Source organism: Eumetopias jubatus, unplaced genomic scaffold (genome assembly GCF_037043125.1).
Source record: "Eumetopias jubatus isolate StellerSeaLion01/CBP00866 unplaced genomic scaffold, mEumJub1_p1.0 scaffold_4, whole genome shotgun sequence".
Classification (NCBI taxonomy): domain Eukaryota; kingdom Metazoa; phylum Chordata; class Mammalia; order Carnivora; family Otariidae; genus Eumetopias; species Eumetopias jubatus.
Window position 1 is genome coordinate 10,483,505 of NW_028274810.1, and position 23,223 is coordinate 10,506,727.

At 34.9% G+C, this 23,223-nt stretch overlaps 1 protein-coding gene across 3 annotated transcripts in view; it reads right to left on the bottom strand.

Moving 5' to 3' along the window:
- Positions 1-23,223, bottom strand: part of SYCP1 (synaptonemal complex protein 1) — a 129,066-nt gene that overhangs the window by 21,327 nt on the left and 84,516 nt on the right. For 2 of the 3 annotated variants that reach the window (XM_028102102.2, XM_088022917.1), the window contains 4 exons: positions 12,273-12,389; positions 11,743-11,853; positions 10,520-10,612; positions 9,825-9,899 (listed from right to left, as the gene is read on the bottom strand). In XM_028102102.2, coding sequence (XP_027957903.1) covers positions 9,825-9,899; positions 10,520-10,612; positions 11,743-11,853; positions 12,273-12,389 — 396 coding nt within the window. The remainder of the gene's footprint in view (positions 1-9,824; positions 9,900-10,519; positions 10,613-11,742; positions 11,854-12,272; positions 12,390-23,223) is intronic. The other variant, XM_028102103.2, reaches the window with a different exon arrangement.

The following is a 23,223-nucleotide window of genomic DNA, read 5'->3' on the forward strand; positions in this document are numbered from 1 at the left end:
CCAACATGCTTTTATAATAAAAACATTCAACAAATTAGGAATAGAAAAGAACTTTCCCAACTTGATAAAGGGCATCTAAGTAAACTGAATTTCATCAAAATTAAAGAGTCTCTGCTACAAATAATACCATCAAGAAATAAAAAGACAATCCACAGAATGGAAGAAAACATTTGCATATCCTACATCAGATAAGGGACTGGTATCTAGAATATATAAAGAATTCTTAAAACTCAAAAATAAAAAAAAAACCTAATTTTTAAATGGGTAAAAGCATCTGAATATACATTTCTCCAAAAAAAATATACAAATGGCAATAGCACATGAAAAGATGATCATCATCAGGCATTAAAGAAATACAAATCAAAACAATGATATACCATGTCACACTCACTAGAATGACTATAATCCAAAAAAGTGTTTCTGAGGATGTGGAAAAACTGGGACTTTCACGCACTGATAGTGGGAACCCAAAATGGTAAAATTGGCTTGGAAAACAGTTGGGCAGTACCTTAAAATGTTAAGCATAGAAATATAATATTATCCAGCAATTCTACTGCTACATATATAACCAAGAGAAATGAAAACATATACCCACACAAAATCTGTACACAAATATTCATAATAGCATGATTTATAACAGTCAAACTGGAAACAACTCAAACTTCCATCAACTGATGAATGGGTAAATAAAACCTAGTATAGCCACACAATAGTATACTATTTAGCAACAGAAAGGAATGAAATACTGATATATGCTGGGATGTGAATGGACCTTGAAAACATAATGTTAAGTGAAAGAAGCAGTCACAAGACCATATATTATATGATTCCATGTAAGTGAAATATCCAGAATAGGTGAATCAATAGAGACAAAAAGTAGCTTGATTAGTGGTAGCCTGGAGCTGGTGGATTTGGTGATGGAAAAAAAAGGAGGGGATAATAACTGCTGATGTATATGGGAATTCTTTGAGGGGGTGACACATGTATTCTAAATTACACGGCCATGATGGTTGCACAACTATCAGTATATTAGAAACCATTAAATTGTACACTTTAAATGGGTGATTGAAAGGTATATAAATGATATCAGTGAAACTGTTTCTTAAAAATGACAGAGTTGAGGGGTGCCTGGGTGGTTCAGTAAGTTAAGCAACTGACTCTTGATTTTGCCTCAGGTCATAATCTCAAGATTGTTGAGACTGAGCCCCACACGGAGCTCTATGCTGGGCATGGAGCCTGCTAAAGATTCTCTCTCTCCTTCTCCCTCTGCCCCTCTCTCTCTCTCCAAAAAAAAGAAAATGAATGAGCTGAGCAGGGACACAAAGTTGGGGACTTTAACACCTCCATTTCAACAACTGAAATACCTACTCGCCAGAAAAATCAGCAGAAGTATATATAATCTAAAGAATACAACCAACTAATTGGATGTAATTGACATTTATAGGACACTTCAACAATAGCATAATACACAGTTGTTTCAAGCACCCATGGATCATCCACCAAGACAGATAATATTCTGGGCCATAAAACAAATCTAAACAAATTTAAAAGAATGGACTGAACATTTCTGTCTCCCCAAAATTCATACAGGGGCCTTAATTCCTAATGTGCTGTGGTGTTTGGAGATGGGGCCTTTAGGAAGTAACTGGGTTTGGATGAGGTCATGGAGATGGAGCTCCCACAATGGGATTAGTGCCTCTATCAGGAAAGGAAGAAACTAGAGCTCTCTCTCAGCCATGTGAAGGTCATAGCCAAAAGGCAGCTGTCTACAAGTCAGGAAATGAACTCTGACCAGAACGTGACCATGCTGGCATCCTGATCTCACATTTCCAGCCTCCAGAAGTGTGAGAAATAAATATTTGTTTAACCTATTGAATTTATAGTATTTTTGTTATAGTAACCCAAGCAGACTAATACAAAAATCATACAGATTGTGTTCTCTGACCATAATGGAATCAAACTCAAAATCAAAATCAGTAACAGAAAGACTACAGGAAAATCTTAGAATACATGAAAATTTAAGAACACATTTCTAAATAATCTAATGGTCAAAGAAGTCACAAAGAAATCTAAAACTATATAGAACTGAATGAAAACAAAAACACATCAAAACATGTAGGTTGTAGCTAAAGCAGTACTGAGAGAAAAATTTATAGTACTAACTGCTTTCATTAGGAAAAAGGGAAGAGTGATGTCAGCAAAATGGCAGGAGTTTTCTACCATCCTCCCCACCAAGAAAACAGATTTTGACAATCATCCACAGATGAGAGTACCTTTGTGGAAGTTCTAGAAGCTAGCAGAGAAGTTCCAGCACACCACTGGAGCAAAAAATCATAGACTGAACACATTGAAGAGGATAACAGGAACAATTTCACTTTACCCATGTCATCCCCTCTCCCAAGACAGCATAGTTTGGTGCCAAGAAAGACCTCTCAGCCAACAGTTTTTCCTTTGGGAAAAAGTGAGAGCAAAAGAGGGACACCCAGCTTCCCCAGCTGTGCAGGATGCTGCCAAAGAGGACTATTTCTTTCACACTCTATCTAGAATACTAGAGTAAACTACATGACTGAGGGGTGAGGAGGGGTTGGGAATACAGCAACAAAAGCTCAGAATGTATTTAAGGTACACACATCCTAACCACTTCATGGACTCCAATGGGAAGCCTGCCCAAGAGCTGCTGGGGAAACCTTGCCTGAAGATCAACTGGCCCATGGACACTCCCCCAGTGCTCCACACATCTCAACCACATACACATAATACCCCACTGCCAACCTGCACATGCCCTTAAGGGTGGCAAGCATGAGCCTTTGAAGATGGCTAGTGAACATGTGCAGAAAGCTGGCCAACGCTGCAGCATTGGCAGAAAGTACACAAACCTGATCATTCAACAAAGCCTTAGGGAGAGCAAAGAGGAGGCTGCCAGCACCCAGCCTTTGTAACATCAAGAGAAAGCATACAGTCTTAAGAATTCCCCTCAAAGAGCAAACAAGAAGTGTAGAGCAGGCAGATATAGATACAGACATAGACATAGGCATAAAGAGACATATAGAAAAGATCTGAGAAAACCTCAGAATCCCTAACAGAGCTGACAGAAGATACTTCTCTCCTGAAGGTAACCAATAAAAACTGGAAGAGATAACCATCCTTCAAATGTGAAGACAGTGATGCAAGACTTGAAGAAACATGAAAAACCAAAGTAACATGACACCACCATAAAAATGCAATAGTTTTCAGTAACCAACGCCAGAGAAATGGAAATCCACAATTTGCCTGATAAAGAATTCAAAATAGTTGTTTTAAGGAAGTTCAATGAGCTATAATAAAACACAGTAAGACAATTCAATAAAATCAAGAAAACAATACATGAACAAAAGGAGAACTTTAATAGACAGAAATCATAAAAAAAGAACTAGACAAATTCTAGAGCTGAAAAATACAACGAATAATGAAAAATGCAATGGAGAACATTAAAATAAGACTTGATCAAGCTGAAGAATCAAATGACTTATTGTCAAGTTCACAGAAATTATCTAATTGGAACAATAAAGATAAAAGAATTAAAAATAGTGAGGGGAGACTACATGAATTATGGGATACCATCAAATGAAACAATTTACACATTAGAGCCCTGGAAGAAATAAGATGGAGGAGGGCGCAAAAAACTAATCTAAAGAAATTATGGCTAAGAACAACTTCCCAAATCTGGAGAAGAAAAACAGAAAGAAAAAGGAGCAGAAGGTTCATTTCAGTAAATGAACTCTAGCTGAAAACTTCCCTAATTGGGAGAAGGAAACAAACATCAAAATCCAGGAAGCACAGAGAACTCCCATTAAATTCAACAAAAGCTGGCCATCACCAAGACATATTATAGTCAACTTCACAAAATAAACAGGTAAGGAAAGACTCCTGAAAGCAGCAAAGGAAAAAAAGTCCTTAACTTACAAGAGAAGACAGATCAGGTTTGCAGATCTGTCCACAGAAACCTAGCAGGCCAGAAGAGAATGGCATGATATATTCAACCTGCTGAATGGTAAAAATATGCAGCCAAGAATACTCTATCTAGCAAGGTTGTCATTCAGAATAGAAGGAGACTTCTATTGTGTACTTTCTGCCAATGCTGCAATAAAGAGTTTCTCTGACAAAAACTAACGGAGTTCATGACCCCTAAACCAGTCCTGCAAGAAATATTAAAGGGAATTCTTGAGTGGGGAAGAAAGACCAAAAGCAATAAACTAAAAGGAAAAGAGAAGGGGTGCCTGGGTGGTTCAGTCAGTTGACTGTCAGACAAGATCTTGATTTCGGCTTAGATCATGATCTCACAGTCGTGGGATCAAGCCCTGCATCAGGATCCATGCTTAGCATGGAGTCTGCTTGAGATGGTCTCTCCTGCCCCCCTCACCACTCAATCTCTCTCCCTCCCTCCCTCTCTGTTGCTTTCTCTCTCAAAATAAATGAAATCTTAAAAAAAAAAAAAGGAATAGAGAAAATCTCCAGAAACAATGACTTAACAAGTGATACAATGGCATTAAATTCATATCTATCAATAATCACTTTGAATGTAAAGGGACTAAATGCTCCAATCAAAAGACATAGGATATCAGAATGGATTAAAAACAACAACAACAACAAAACAAGTTCATCTATATGCTGCCGACAAGAGACTCATTTTAGACCTAAAAACACCTGTAGATGGAAAGCAAGGGGATGGAAAACCATTTATCATGCTAATGAATGTCAAAAGAAAGCTGGAATAGCCATACTTATATCAGACAAACTAGATTTTAAACCAAAGACTATAACAAGAGATGAAGAAGGGCACTATACATTAACAAAGGGGACAATCCAACAAGAAGATTTAACAATTGTAAATATTTATGCCTCCCACTTGGGAGCACCTAAATATATAAATCAATTAATAACAAACATAAAGGAACTCACTGATAATACAATAATAGTAGGGGACTTGAACTTACAGCAACAGACAGATCATCTAAGCAGAAAAATCAACAAGGAAACAATAGCTTGGAAACAATGGCTTTGAATGACACATTGAATCAGATGGACTAAACAGATATATAAAGAGAGCATTTCATCCTAAAGTGGCAGAATACACATTCTTTTTGGGTGCACATGGGACATTCTCCAGAACAGATCATATACTGGGTCACAAATAAAGACTGAGATCATACCATGCATATTTTCTGATTACAGCACTATGAAACTTGAAGTCAACCACAAGAAAAAATTTGGAAAGACCACAAATACATGAAGGTTGAAGAACATTTTACTAAAGAATGAATGGGTTAACCAAGAAATTAAGGAAGAAATAAAAAAAAAATACATGGAAACAAATGAAAATGAAAACATGATGGTCCAAAACCTTTGGGATGCAGCCAAGTGGTCAATAAGAGGGAAGTATATAGCAATACAGTCTTACCTCAAGAGGAAAAATCTCAAAACAACCTAACCTTACACCTAAAGGAACTAAAAAAAAAGAACAAATGAAGCCCACAACCAGCAGAAGGGAAATAATAAAGATTAGAGCTGAAATAAATGACAGAGAAACAACAACAACAACAAAAAACCCAGTAGAACAGATCAATAAAACTAGGAGCTGATTGTTGAAAGAATTAATAAAACTGATAAACCCCTACCCAGACCTAACAAAAAGAAAAGAGAAAGGACCCAAATAAATAAAATCACCAATGAAAGAGGGGAGATCACAACCAATACCACAGAAATACAATTATAAGAGAATATTGTGAAAAATTACATGCCAACAGATTGGGCAATCTGGAAGAAATTGATAAAATCCCAGAAATATATCAACTACCAAACCTGAAACAGGAATAAATAGAAAATTTGAACAGACTGATAACTAGCAAAGAAACTGAATCAATAATCAAAAATCTCCCAACACACAAAGTCCAGGGCCAGATGGCTTCCCAGGGAAATTCCACAAGACATTTAAAGAAAAGTTAATATCTATTCTTCTCAAACTGTCCCAAAAAATTAAAAAGGAAGGAATACTTCCAAACTCATTCTACAAGGCCAGCATTACCTTGATTTCAAAACCAAGGACCCCACTAAAAAATTATAGGCCAATATCCCTGATGAACATGGATGCAAAAATTCTCAACAAGATACTATCAAATCGAATCCAATAGTACATTAAAAGAATCATTCACCATGATTAACTGGGCTGCAAGGGTGGTTCTATATTTGCAAATCAATCAATGTGACACACCACATTAATAAAAGAAAGGATAAGAACCATATGATCCCCTCAATAGATGTGGAAAGAGCATTTGACAAAGTACAGCATCCATTCCTGATAAAAACCCTCGAAAAGGTAGGGGTAGAGGGAATATACCTCAACATCATAAAGGCTATATATGAACGACCCACAGCTAATATCATCCTCAATGGGGAAAACCTCAGAGCTTTTCCTCTACAGTCAGGAACAAGACAGCGATGTCCACTCTCACCATTGTTATTTAACATAGTACTAGAAGTCCTAGCCTCAGTAATCAGACAACAACAACAACAAAATAAAAGGCATCCAAATTGGCAAGGAAGAAGTCAAACTTACACTATTCACAGAAGACAGAATACTCTATGCAGAAAACCCAAAAGACTCCACCAAAAAATTGCTAGGACTGATACACGAATTCAGTAAAGTCAAAGGATATAAAAATCAGTGTAGAGAAATATGCTGCATTTCTACACACCAATAATGAAATAGCAAAAAGAGAAATCAAGGAATTGATCCCATTTATAATTGCACCAAAAACAAGAAGATAGGAATAAACCTAACCAAAGAGGTAAAAGATCTATACTCTGAACATTATGAAAGAACCTGAAGATGACACAAAGAAATGGAAATACATTCCTTGCTCATGAGTTGGAAGAGCAAATATTGTTAAAATGTCTATACTACCCAGAGCAATCTATACATTTAATGCAATCCCTATCAAAATACCATCAGCATTTGTCACAGAGCTAGAACAAACAATCCTAAAATTTGTATGGAACCACAACACCCCAACAGCCAAAGCAATCTTGAAAAAGAAAAGCAAAGCTGGAAGCATCACAATTTCAGAGTTCAAGCTATATTAAAAAGCGGTAGTCATCAAGACAGTATGGTCCTGGCACAAAAACAGATACATAGATCAATGGAACAGAACAGAAAAGCCAGAAATGGACCCACAACCATATTGTCAACTAATCTTCGACAAAGCAGTTAAGAATATCCAATGGAAAAAAGACAATCTCTTCAACAAATGGTGTTGGGAAAACTGGACAGCAACATGCAGAAGAATGAAATTGGACCACTTTCTTACACTATACACAAAAATAAATTCAAAATGAATGAAAAACCTAAATGTAAGACAGGAAACTATCAGAATCCTAGAGGAGAATACAGGTAGCAACCTCTTTGACCTCAGCCATAGCAACATCTTACTAGACACGTTGCTGGAGGCAAGAGAAACAAAAGCAAAACTGAACTATTGAGACTTCATCAAGATATAAAGCTTCTACACAGTGAAGGAAACAATTAACAAAACTAAAAGCCAGCCTATGGAATGGGAGAAGATATTTGCAAATGACATGTCAGATAAAAGGCTAGTATCCAAAATCTATAAAGAACTTACAAATTCAACACCCCAGAAACAAATGATCCAGTTAAAAAATGGGCAGAAAACATGAATAGACATTTTTCCAAAGAAGACATCCAGATAGCTAACAGACACATGAAAAGATGCTCAACATCACTCATCATCAAGGAAAGGCAAATCAAAACTACAATAAGATATCACCTCACACCTGTCAGGATGGCTAAAATTAACACAGGAAACCACAGATGTTGGTGAGGATACAGAGAAAGTTACACTGTTGATGGGAATGCAAACTGGTAGAGCCACTCTGGAAAACAGTAAAGAGGTCCCTCAAAAAGTTAAAAATAGATCTATCCTATGATCCAGCAATTGTACTACTATGTATTTACCCAAAGGAAACAAAAATGCAGATTTGAAGAGACATATATGCACCCTGATATTTATAGCAGCACTATCAACAATAGCCAAATTATGGAAACAGCCCTAGTGTCCATCAGCTGATGAATAAAGAAGATGTTGTGTACACACACACACACACACACACACACACACACACACAATGGAATATTACTCAGCCATCAAAAAGAATGAAATCTTGCCATTTGCAAGAGTGTATTATGCTAAGCAAAATAAGTCACTCAGAGAAAGACAAATACCATATGATTTCACTCATATGTGGAATTTAGGAAATAAAACAGATGAACATGGGGGGGAAGAAAACAGAGGTATACCATAAAACAGACTTTTAACTACAGAAAACAAACTGACAGTTGCTGGAGTGGAGGTGGGTTGGGAATGGGCTAAATGGATGATATGTATTAAGGGCACTTGTGATGAGCAGTGGGTGTTATATGTAAGTGATGAATCACTAAATTCTATTCCTTTTTATTTTCTTTTTATTTTTTAAAAACATTTTATCTATTTATTTGTAAGACAAGAGGGAGAGCACAGCAAGGGGAGCAGCAGAGAGAGAGAGGGAGAAGCAGACTCCCCGCTGAGCAGGGAGCCCGATGTGGGGCTCGATCCCAGGACCCTGGGATCCTGACCTGAGCCGAAGGCAGACGCTTAACCATCTGAGCCACCCAGGCGCCCCACTAAATTCTATTCCTGAAACCCACATAACACTACATGTTAACTAACTAGAATATAAATAAAAACTTAAAACAACAACAACAACAAAAAACAAAAACAAAAAAAGGAAAGAAAACCCTTTTGCACTGTTGGTGGGATTATAAACTGGTACAGCCACTATAGAAAGCAGTATGAGGTTCTTCAAAAAATTAATAATAAAACTACCATATGGTTCAGTAATTCCACTTCTGGGAATATATCCAAAAGAAACAAAAACACTATGCTGAAGAGATATCTGCACCCACATGTTCACTAGAGCATTATTTCCAATAGCCAAGATAAAGAAACAACCTAAGTGATACCAACAGATTAATGGATAAAGTAAGCGTGATACACATACATACACACACAAAATGAAATATTATTCAGCCATAAAGAGAAGGAAATCCTGCCATTTGCAATAACATGAATGGATCTTGAGAGCATTATGCTAAATGACTTAAGTCAGACAGAAAAAGACAAATACTTGTATGTGTTTATTTATATGTTGAATCTAAAATTAAAAAAAGAACTCATAGAAAAAGAGATCAGATTTGTGATTACCAGGGGCAGAGGTGTGGGGGTTGGGGAATCAAATAAAGGTGGTCAAAGTACAAACTTCAAGTTATAACATAAATAAGTACTAAGGATGTAATTTACAACACAATGACTATAGTTAACATTGCTATATGATATATCTGAGAGTTAAGAGAGTAAATGCTAAGAGTTCTCATCACAAGGAAAAGAACATTTTTTTTCTTTTTTGCATTTTTGTGAAATGATGGATATTAACTAAATGTACTGTGGTCATCATTTCACAATATATACAGGTCAAATCATGCTGCATAACTTAAATTTGTAACATATATATGTTCAATATTTAAACAAAGGAATACACTACATACTTCTGAAAAAAGGCTAATGGGGGAAAAACTATATGTTTTAATCATAGTTACCCAAATATATTTTCTAATATGACATGTTTATAAAAACAAAGTGGCAGTTATACTTCAGTAAAAAATTTTAAATTAAAAAAACCCAGACAGTTGCACATAATGTTATTAGTTACTTTATCTATAATGCCACAAAACCTACCTTTTCTTCTTTTTCTATTTCAAGTTGTTTCTTAACAGACAAAAGTTCATTTTTGAGAGTAAACAATTCAGACTCCTAAAAAAAAAAAAATGAAATTTATAGTGTATCCATACATTTCTCAAAACAGTGAAAATGCTGTTTCACATATATTTAGTTTTACAGAGAAATAAATTCACTCATAAAATATAGATTTATTTTTTTATTATGTTCAATTAGCCAACATATATTACATCATTAGTTTTTGATGTAGTGTTCAACAATTCACTAGTTGTGTATAACACCCAGTGCTCACTTAGAAGTCTACTGATATGAAGGCTGCTAGTTGAACATGACTAAAGATTTCATTTAGACAAATTTTTTGTAGTTTTCTATAAAGAAATATTTAACACTATGTATATCTCTCTCCTCCTCACCTTCTCCCAATCTATCCCATTCCTCCTCTCCTAATCTCTATCAGAGCTCCAAATTTATTTGTAACTGGAGTTTGTATTTATTCATTTGAAAAAAAGTTTATTCTACCATTTCAGAAAATAAAATTGGAAAACCATTTAACCATAAAACCTGTAAGATCTTTTTTAAATCTAAAATTCTTTGATCCTACAGCTCAAAAATTATGGTTTTATTTAATATTATTCTTTACCACCAGCCATGCTGATATGAAAACTGGCTTTACTGCTATTTGTTCTGTATCTCACCAAAGATGCTTTCATTGATGACTGTTCTTGTTCTTTGCTTTTATAAAGTCCTAGTTCTGAGTCTCTTTCTTCAACTATTTTATCATATTGGTGCTACAATAAACAGAGAAAATATTTTAGGTATATTAGAACACAAATAAATTATGTTTTAATAACACTGGTATCCTTATGCATTTAATATTCACAGAAAATGTCAATGAATTCAGTGACATATATATTTGAGCTTTTTTCTGATTTTTCAAGTCATTTTTATTCAAATAACATAAACAATGAAACATAGAAAACAGTCTTGAAAATAATCAAATACAAGAACAAATTATTTTTAATTGAAAATGTTGAATTTCATAATTTAAATATAGGCTAGAAACACCAAGACCTCTTAGAAAAGTTACCGATTCCAGATCTGGGGCAGGAAATACAAGATGAGTCTTGAACATTTTATCATAATAGCCAAAAAGCTGTCAGAGTTTGTTAGGGTCAAGTCAAAAGGACTGGCTAGCTAGTTTGAAGAGCCTCCCACTGGCCAAAAGAGGAACAATTTGAGTGTCAAGGATTAGACTGGCTTGAGACATACCAAATATGTTTAAATCTATCAGTTCATAATATTTTTATGAATTTTGTTAATATTTATTAAAATACTTTTTAACCCTCATTGATTACCTCATATATTAAATCCCACCAACAATTTTAAAGATGAATAGGTAGGTATAGCCCACCTCTTCTCTCCAGATATTGAAGGGAATAAAGCTGAATTCCACAACAGAATGATTACTTTTAAAACAACAAAAAATAAACATACTCACAAACACAACAAACATTAATTCTTTCATCTATTTATACCATTGATAAAAATTTGTTTAGCCTAACGTGTGTTAGACATACATAAAGGTATATTTATATCCTTTACCAGATACATATTCTGGGGATGTACTTAAATAAATATAAGGTGGAAAGTGCTGTAAGAGTGTACCAGGAAAATTCAGAAGAAAAAGGATTACTTCCATACATAATAGATGACAAGGAGAGATATTCTTAAGGAAGTGACACCCAAACTCAGCTTTGCGTGGTCAAGACCTGAACTTAGAGAGACGGGAGATCAAGAGTATTCTAGCTCTAATGTCATTATTGCATAATTTTCTGACAAATCAGAATGCTATCTTGATTTCACCATCTTTATGCATAAGTATGGCTCTAATTAATAGTTCTCATCACACACACGTTACCTTATGTTTTTCCATAAGTGCTACCATTTCAGCTATTTTATGTTGACATCGTATATCAATTTCTTTCTGTAATTTTACAGCTTCATCAGCTATTACTTTTGCTTTCTCAACCTATCAAGTAAAGTATTTCTTAAAATTAATGAACAAAAAACAAATTTAACTTAAATGCTAAGACCATATATACTGCTTACATAAAATGCAGAAATCAAACACCAGGAAATTAGGAAAGCCAAGCAAAAAAATGCATTACTTTTTTGGTTTATTTTAGGGTGTTCTATCAAGTAAGATGATAGTATAACACTGTAATGACCACTTAATCTTTTCAAAATAATACATACATAAACTCAAATACTTAGAATAACAAAGATACTTTTAAGCTTCTATAAAACTAATTAACCATCTCATATAAATTTATTAAATCTTTTAAAAATCATAACTTAAAGATTAAGAATTGCTTTTCTCTTAAAATGCTAATAAACAAATACAGAGTTTTAATATAACAAATTTTCAAAATATTTAGTTTTTCCTACCTCTTCCAAAAGATTTTCTTCTGATATCTTTTTCTCCTCAATTTCTTTTTGATAGTTGTCAGTCATTTCTTTAAATTTCTGCTTGGTACCTTCTAGTTCTAATTCTAATTTACTGACCTTGGAGTAAAGAAAATAACATTAACATTAGTAAATGTTGTGGATTACTTGAAAATATTCTGTATTCATTTTGTGGTTTCGTGAGTCTTAAAACATTACTTATTCATTGAAATTATGGCTGGATCATTTTCCTTACATTTTTCATATGGTGAGATGTGATTTTTCACAAAACCCCTAAAATACATATTTAGTCCTGACAAGTAATATTTTAAAAGCAGCCATATTTTTATTTTTAATGCAATTTCTCAGCAATATTTAAATTATTTGGTCTCAGGTTTAGGTTTTATTACAGTGACTATTCCATTTGGATAGAATACCGATGTGATTCAAAGAAAAAGTGTATTCTTTTTTAAAAACAGCTTTATTGAGGTGTAACGGATATACACAAAAAAACTATACATATTTAATGTACACAATTTGATGAGTTTAGACATATGCATACACCATGAAACCATCACCACAATTAATATACATAATCCATCCCCTCAGAAAGTTTCCTTCTAGCCCTTTGTTTTCTACCATAAAAACACTTTAACATGAGATCTATCCTCTTCACAAATTTATAAGTTCACAATACAGTACTGTTGACTTTAGGTACTGTGCTGTACAGCAGACCTCTAAAACTAATTTATCTTACATAACTGGAAACCTTATACAAGTTGAAGAAGTCTCCATTTCCCCCTCCCCCTTACCCATTCTAATCTCCATTCTAATCTCTGCTTCTGTAAGTTTCACTCATACCTCATAAAAGTGGAAACATGAAGCATCTGTCCTTCTGTGATTGGCTTTTGTTGTTGAATTATAAGTGATCTTTATATATTCCGGATACCAGATCATTACCAAATATATTACTAATATTTTCTCCCATCTTGTGGGTTGCCTTTCTCTCTCTTGATACTGTCCTTTGATGCATTCAATGAAATTTCTACCAACATTCCAACTATCTTTTGTCAGAAATAGAGAAGCTGATCCTAAAGTTATATGGAATTACAAGGGACCCTGAGTAGCCAAAACAATCTTGAAAAAGAATGGTGTTGGAGGACACATAACCTCTAATTTAGAATTTGTAATCATTTGTAATAAAATTTATTACAAATATACCATAATCAAAACTGTGATACTGACATAAGGTAACATATAGATCAAGGCAATAGAATTGGGAATCCAGAAATAAAGCCATAAATGGTCAATTTATTTTCAATAAGAATAACAAGACAATTCAATTGGGAAAGAATACTCTAACAAATGTTGCTGAGACAACTGATATTCACATGTAAAGGAATAAGTTGGACCCTTAAGCTCATACCATATAAAAAAATTAACTCAAAATAGATTAAAGATCTAAATGTAATAGCTAAAATTATAAAACTCTTAGAAAAAAATAGGAGTTAACATTCATGGATCTAGCAATGGATTCTATATATGACACTAAAAGCATAAGCAAATGAGAAAAATAAAGTAGATTTCATGAAAAAGCATAGTCTTGGAGAGATTTTCTATAAAGAATATCTTTAATTTCTATTGTTTTCATGTTTTGTACAAAAATTTACTGAGTCATGTAGACATGACTCAAATATAGAAATTATTGAAAGAAAGAGAAATCTTAATTGACACCCACCCTCTAGAATCACTTATTACCATAGAGCTGAATTAGCATTGAGGAGTAGGGATACATATATGGGAGGGATAGGAATTGGGGAAGGGAGGCATAGGTAATTTAACCAAGAATCAGACTCTACTCTATACTCATGAATCAACCACCAATTTTAAGACACAGCATATTATCAATATTGATAAATACTTCTGGGTGCTTCTCTTCATTAGTCTTCCCCTTCTGTCCCTCAAATGTAACAAATATTCTTAATATTCATTTTTCCCTTGCTCTTCTTTATAGTTCTACTGAATAATTATATATATTTCAGAGTTTGTTTTTGAACTTTATATAAATGTTTTCATTGTATGTTTATTTTTCTATCTTGCATTTTTCATTCGGCAGTTTATTTCAGATGAGTGTAAATATAGTTCATTTTCGATGCTAAGCAGTGTTCTACTGTATGAATATACTGTGGTTTATTTATGTATTCAATTGTTCATACACTGAGAATTGTATCAAACTTGGGGACAATACACACAATAATGCTATAAATGTTCTTGTAAATATCTCCTGGTACAAATGTATAATATTTCTTCATAGTATATACCTAGAATTCAAATTGGTCATAGGGCAGGTCGCATGTTCAACTTTACAAGATAATGACGTTATTTGCCACAAAGTACACGTATCAATTTAAATTCCCAGCAACAGCGTTAGTTTTGCCTGCTTCACAACCTCACCAACAGTTGATAGTAACAGTCAAAAGTACTTTGACTGAAGTTTTGTCATTTGTATTTTCCTAAAAATTTTATGTTTAATTCTTCATGTTTTCTATTCTATGAAATTTCTATTCAGGTCTTTCATTTATCTATCTGGTTGCTTCATCTTAATGATTTATAGAAATTCTTTATTAATGATAGATTCTAATACTTTGTTCATTATATATGTATAATAGATATTTCTCCCAATATTAGGTTTGTCTCTTTGCTTTCTAAAGAAGCAAAAATTATTAATTACAGCATATGTGAATTTATCAATATTTTCAAACATGATTGTATTTCTTACATTGCTTAGGAAATCTTTCTTGACCACCAGGCCACAGAGATATTCTGTATTTTTCTCAAACAGTTTGAAGTCCTGCCTTTAACATTTACATCCCTGAGGAATTCATTTTTGTATGTAGTGTAGGGGTACAATTTCATATTTTTATATATGAAGAGTCAAATGTTCCAGCACTACATATCCATACTACTACCCTCGTATTATATAAAATTACCACTTATGCATGGATCTTTGCCTAGATTCTCTCTTCTTTTAAACTCATTTGATTACCTCTGTGCCAATACCATGCTCTTAATTACCTTTGCTTCACAATTAATCTTTATATCTGGTCAGGCACATTTACTCCACCTTGTTCATCTTGAGAACTGCCTTAGTTATTCTTGGCCTACTGCTCTTACATTTAAATTTTAAAACCAATTTGTCAGGTTCTACAAAGATCCTTGGTGAAATTTTAATTGAAAATATAGATCAATTTGGAAAAAAAACCCAGCATTTTCACATAAATCGTATATTTTTAAAATTATATTTTCTTTTTCTTATGTAGGCTCCACATCCAGTGTGGAGCCCAATGCAGGGCTTGAACCTACAACCCTGAGATCAAGACATGAGCTGAGATCATGAGTCAGATGCCTAACCACTAAGCCACCCAGGAGCCCCTAAAATTATATTTTCTAATAGCTTGTTGCAAATTTGTAAAATTAGTAATGATTTCTCTGTAATGACCATATATCTAACAACATTATTAAACACATTTAATAATTGTATTAACTCATCTATAGATTCTTGTAGATTTTCTACATTATACAACTCTCATCTAAAACCACCTGAGTTTCGGGGCACCTGGGTGACTTATTTGGTTGAGCGACTGCCTTCTGCTCAGGTCATGTTCCCAGAGTCCTGGGATCCAGCTCCGCATCAGGGTCCCTGCTCAGAGGAGGGACCCCTCTCTGCCACTCCCCCTGCTCGTGCTTTCCTGCTCTGTCAAATAAATACATAAAATTTTTGAAAAATAAAATAAAACCATCTGAGTGTAAAGTTTGCTTTGTTAAGAGATTTTAAATTGTTGATTCAATCTCTGTAATAAGACAACCCAGGCAAATTATTTTTTTGAGATTTTTTTTGGTTAATCTACTTCATTTTAAGTTTTTCAAACATATTGGCATAATGATGTTCATAGTAAATGTATTAACTTTCAACTATGATTAAAAATACATGTTCCTTGAAAAAGAAAAGAAAAGCTGAAGGCATCACAATTCCAGACTTCAAATTCTGTAACAAACAGTAGTGATCAAAAGAGTGTGGTACTAGCACAAAAATAGACACATAGATCAAAAGAACAGAATAGAAAACCCAGAAATGAACCCACAACTATATGGTCAACTAATCTTCAACAAAGCAGGAAAGAATATCCAGTGGGGGTGGGGGAAAGTCTCTTCAACAAACAGTGCTGAGAAAACTGAACAGCAACATGCAAAAGAATGAAACTGGACCACTTTCTTACACCTACACAAAAAATATATTCAAAATGAATGAAAGAACTAAATGAGACCTGAAACCATAAAAATCCTAGAGGAGAACACACACAGTAACCTCTTTGACATTGTCCATTGCAACTTCTTTCTAGATATGTCTCCTGAGACAAAGGAAAGAGAAGCAAAAATAAACTACTGGGACTTAATCAAAATAAAAAGCTTCTGTACAATGAAAGAAATAATTGACAAAACTAAATGGTAACCTACAGAATAGGAGAAGGTATTTTCAAAGGACATATCCAATAAAGGGTTAGTATCCAAAATCTATAAAGAACTTATAAAACTCAACACCCAAAAACAAATAATCCAGTTAAAAAATGGGCAAAGACATGAATAGACATTTTTCCAAAGAAGACATACAGGTGGTCATTGGACACATGAAAAGATGCTCAACATCACTCATCATCAGAGAAATACAAATCAAAACTACAATGAGATATCACCTCACACCCCTCAGAATGGCTAAAATCAACAACATAACAAACAATAGGTACTGGCAAGAATGTGGAGAAAGGGGAGCCATTTGGCACTGTTGGTGGGAATGCAATCTGGTAAGGCCACTCTGGGAAACAGTATAGAGGTTCCTCAAAAAGTTAAAAATAGAACTACCCTACAATCCAGCAATTGCACCATTAGGCATTTACCCAAAGAATACAAAAACACTAATTCAAAGGGATACATGCACCTCGACGTTTATGGTGGCATTATCTACAATAACCAAATTACGGAAACAGCACAAGTGTCCATCGACTGGTGAATGGATACACACACACACACACACACACACACACACACACACACACACACACACACACACACAATGGAATATTAGCCATAAAAAAGAATGAAATCTTGCCATTTGCAATGATATAGATGGAGCTACAGAGTATTATGCTAAACAAAACAAGTCAGTCAAAGACAAATACTCATATGTGGAATTTAAGAAACAAAACAAACTAGCAAAGGGAAAGAAAAGAGAAAGAAGCAAACCAAAAAACAGACCCTTAACTATACAGAACAAACTGATGGTTACCAGAGGGGAAATGGGTGAGCGGATGGGTTAAATAGGTGATGGGGATTGAAGAGTACACTTGTTGTGATGAGCACTGAATATCGTATGGAAGTGCTGAATCACTATATTGTACACCTGAAACTATTACACTGTATGTAAACTAACTGGAATTTAAATAAAAACTTAAAAAATATACATGTTGTGTACTTCCAAGGAATATAGCAGAGGAGGAGGACCCCTAAATTCACCTCATCCCACAGATACAATTAGATACACCCACATCAGTGTAAATAACCTTGAAAAGGACCTGAAAGTGTAAAAACAGACTCTCCACAGCTAAATGTAGAGAAGAGGCCACATCAAAAGGGTATGAAGCGTTGAGACACAATTGGGAACAAAAGGTACCTGCAGGACTATTCCTTGGAGGGATAAGCTCCATAGGCCAGGAAACATAATGGAAAGGGGAGGAGACCAGAACCTCTCCAAGCACACCAGGCACAGGGAATGTGTATGAAAATGAGAAGGGAATGATTTACGGAGCTCTTAGAATTAGCAGGGCTTAACACCTGGAACTTTAAAAATTAGCAGGCATGGCTCTGGGAGAGCTGGGAGGGTGATAGGAAACTGAGTCCCCACCCTTAAAGAGACAGCGTAACAAACAGCCCCACGGAAATACAGCATAGAAGCAGCAGTTTGAAAAATGCCTGGAGTACATGGGCAGGAGATTTATTTACTGATCTCAGAGTGTGTGCTAGAGGTGTAGGGATTATTAGGAGACTTTTCCAAGAACAAAAGAGCTGGCAGGCATCATTCCCCCCCAGCCTAGACACACGGACACTTGTGGGAACCAGTGCGGCACCAAGACTCACGACCTAACTTTCTAGCAGCACACACTGCCCCCTCCTGCCAGGCCTCTGCTCTAGGTCCCCCACCACAACACAGCACACTCCATCCCAGTGTTCTCCTGTGGACCTGCCCGTCCAATAAACCCTTGGCCAAAGCCCATCCAAAGTGATGCCACAAGCCTAGCATGGTGCAAGCAGCCGCAGCAGGGACCAACACCACTCCAAAGTGACTCCTATCCTGGGGAGAGGGGAAGATAACCACACATGCAAGTCCATCTGCAGCCCCAGCAGTGGGCTGGGGGCAGACCCCTGGTCTTACCATAGGCTGCACCCACCAATGAAAACTTCTTAGGGGACAACACAGAGAAAGTACCCAGCAGTTCAGTGTTACCACATCTCTGGCAAAAGCCCAAGGTGGCTCCAGAATGACCCACTAACAACACAGGGAGCAAACTCTGCCCACAACTAACAAATAAATCCATCACAGATGACTGGAATGAAGGCAAAAACAGCTCAGCCACAACTGTAGGGCAAATGCAACACACATAGGAGACACTCCTGAAGCACCAGGTTCTGGTGAACAGAGGACATTGCACTGCAGGGCACTATAGGACCTCTTTCTCATAAGGCCATTACTTTCAAGAGCAGGAAATGTAGCTGATTTTCTATATATATATATACATATATATAGAAACACCAAGAGTTAGACATTATGAGGAGACAGAGAAATATGTCCCAAATGAAAGAAAAGGACGAAATCCGCAAAAGAGTTAAACAAAACAGAGATAAGTAATATGCCTGATAGAGAATTTAAAGTAACGGTCATAAAGATACTCAATGGACTTTAGAAAAGATTGGAGGACCTCAGTGAGACCCTTAAAAAAGAGACAAAAAACATAATAAACAACCAATCAGAGATGAAGAATTCAATAACTGAAATTAAAAATGCACTATATTAAATAAATTGTGGACTGAAAGAAGCAGAAAAATGGATCTACAACCTGGAGGACAGAATAATGAAAAGAAGTCAGGCTGCATAGGAGAAAAAATAATAACAAAAAATGAAAATACAGTAAGGGAACTGGGCAACACCATCAAGCACAATAACATTCATATTATAGGGATACCAGGAGAAGAGAGAGAAAAGGGGGAAGAAATTTTATTTGACAAAATAAAAGCTGAAAAATCCCCAAATCTGGGGAAGGAAAAAGAAATCCAGATCCAGGAGGTAGTGAGAGTCCCCAACAAAATCAACCCACGGAGGTCCATAGAAAGACACATAATAATTAAAATGGCAAAAAGTAGTGATAAAGAGAGAATTTTAAAAGCAGCAAGAGAAAAGAAAATAGTTATATACAAAGAAAATCCCGTAAGGGTTTTTTCAGCAGAAACTTTGCTGGTCATTTTTCAGCAGAAACTTAGCAGGTCAGAAGAGAGTGGTATGATACACTCAAAGTGCTGAAAGAAAAAAATCTGCAGTGAAGAATACTCTATCCAGCAAGGCTATAATTCAGAATAGAAGGAAAGATAAGGAGTTTCCCAGACAGACAAAAGTTAAAGGAATTTATGATCACTAAACCAGCCCCACAAGAAATGTTAAAGGTCACTCTTGGAGTGGAAAAAAAAAAAGACCATAAGCAGGAGTAAAAAAAGGAGGAAGCACAAAAGCAATAAAATTAAGTATATCTATAAAAATCACTCAAGGGATTCTCAAAAGAAAAAAAAAGGAATGTAAAGTATGACACCATATACCTAAAACATGGCAGGGGATAAAGAATGGGTTCAAACTTAACAGAGACTGTTATATGCAAAAGATGTTATATACAAACCCAATGCTGACCACAAATCAAAAACTAGTGATATGCAAAAAATAAAAAGCAATTCAAGTATATCACTGAAAAAAAGGCAGCAAACAGTGAGAAAAGAGAGCAAGAGAATAAAGGAAAAGAACTATAAAAACAGCCATAAAACAGTAACAAAATGGCTATTAGTGCAAAGCTATCAATAACTATTTGGAATGTAAATGGACTAAGAGCTCCAATCAAAGGACACAGGGTGACAGGTGGATAAAAAAGCAAGACCAATCTATATGTTGCCTATAAGAGACTCATTTCAGACCTAAAGACACATGCAGATTGAAAGTGAAGGGATGTAAAAAATTTATCATGCAAATGGAAGTGGAAAGCAAGCCAGGGTAATAATACTTATATTGGAGAAAATAGACTTTAAAACAAAGACTGTAACAAGAGACAAAGAAAGACATTATACAACCATAAAGGGAACAATCCAATAAGAAGATACACCAACTGTAAATATTTATGCACCCAAGATGGGAGCACACAAATACATAAACAGCTAACATAAAGGAAGTAATCAACAGTAATACAATAACAGTAGAGGACCCGAACACCCCACTTATATCAATGGACAAACCACCAAAACAAAAAATCAAAAAGGAAACAGTGGCTTTGAGTGACACATTGGACCACATGAATCTAACATATATCTAGAACATTCTATCCTAAAACAACAGCATACACAATCTTTTCAACAACACATGGAACATTCTCCAGAATATATTACATATTAGGCCACAAAATAAGTCTCAATAAATTAAAAAAGACTGAAGTAATTCCATGAATCTTTTCTGACCATGACACTATAAAACTAGAAATCAACCACAAGAAAAAAATATGGAAAAAACACAAACACATGAAGGTTAAATAGCATAATACTAAACAATGAATGGGTCAACCAAGAAATCAAAGAGGAAATCCAAAACTACAGGGAGACAAATGAAAATGAAAACACAACAGTCCAAAATCTTTAAGATGCAGTAAAAGCTGCTCTGAGAGGAAAGTTCATAGCAATATAAGGCCTACATGAAGATGCAAACAAATTTTCAAATAAAAAACCAACCTTACACTGAAAGGAGCTAGAAAAAAATGGAAAAAAAAATACCCAAAACCAAAAGAAGGAAAAAAAATAATAAAGATTAAAGCACAAGTAAGCAAAAGAGAAACTAAATTAACAAAAGAACAGATCAAGATCAATGAAACCAGGAGCTGGTTCTTTGAAAAGATCAACAAAATTGATAAACCTTTAGCCAGACTCATAAGAGAGGACTCAAACAAAATCAGAAATGAAAAAGGAAAAATAGCAACTGACAACACAAAAACACAAAGAATTATAAGAGAATATTATGAAAAAATTATATGCCAACAAATTGGACAACCTGGAGCAGATAAATTGCTAGAAAAATAGAATCTTTCAAAACTGAATCAGAAGGAAATAGAAAATTTGAACATACTGAATTCTAGCAATGAAATTGAATCAGTAATCAAAAAACTCCCAACAAATCAAAAGTTCAGAACTAGATGGCTTCACAGGCAAATTCTGCCAAACATTTAAAGGCTAGTTAGTACCTATACTTCTCAAACTGTTCCAAAAAATAGAAAAGGAAGGAAAATTTCCAAATTCATTCTATGAAGCCAGCATTACCCTGATATCAAAGCCAGATAAAGACACCCCCCAAAAAAGAGAACTATAGGCCAATATCTCTGATGAACATAGATGCAAAAATCCTCAATAAAATACTTGCAAACCAAATCCAAAAATACATTTTTAAAAAATCATTCACTATGATCAAGTGGAATTTATTCCAGGCTTGCAAGAGTGGCTCAATATTCATAAATCAATCAACACGATACATCACATCCATAACAGAAAGGATAAGAACCATATGATCATTTCAACAGATGCAAAAAAAGCATTTGACAAAGTACATCCATTCATAATAAAAACCCTCAACAAAGTGACTTTAGAGGGAACACACCTCAATATCATAAAGGCCATATATGAAAACCCACAGCTAACATCATCATCAATGGGGAAAAATTGAGAGCTTTTCCCCTAAGGTCAGGAACAAGACAAGGATGTCCACTCTCACCACTTTTATTCAACATAGTAATGGCACAGCATTGACAACAAAAATAAATAAAAGGCATCCAAATCAGTAAGGAAAGAAGAAGTAAAATTTTTACTATTTGCAGATGACAGGACACTGTATATAGAAAACTCTAAAGACCACCAAAAAACTGCTAGAACTGATAAATTCAGTAAATTCACAGGATACAAAATCAATGTACAGAAATCTGTTGTGTTGCATTTCTACACACCAATAATGAAGCAGCAGAAAACAATCCCATTTACAATTGCATCAGAAATAATAAGATACCTAGGAATAAACCTAATTTAAGAGGTGAAAGACCTGTACTCTGAAAACTATAAAACATTGATGAGGGGCGCCTGGGTGGCTCAGATGGTTAAGTGTCTGCCTTCGGCTCAGGTCATGATCCTCGGTTCCTGGGATCGAGCCCCACATCAGGTTCTCTGTTCCGCGGGAAGCCTGCTTCTCCCTCTCCCTCTCCCCCTGCTCATGTTCCCTCACTCTGTATCTCTGTGCCTCAAATGAATAAATAAAATCTTTAAAAAATGACGAAAGAGATTGAAGACAACACAGAGAAATGGAAAAACATTCCATTCTCATGGATTGGAAGAAAAAATAGTGTTAAAATGTCTATACTACACAAAGCAATCTACACATTAATGCAATCCCTATCAACATACCAACAGCATTTTTCACAGAGCTAAAAAAAACAATCCTAAAATTTGTATGGAACCACAAAAGACCCCAAATAATAAAGCAATCTTGAAAAAGAAAAGCAAAGCTGAAGGCATCACAATTCCAGATTTTAAGTTGTATTACAAAGCTGTAGTGATCAAAACA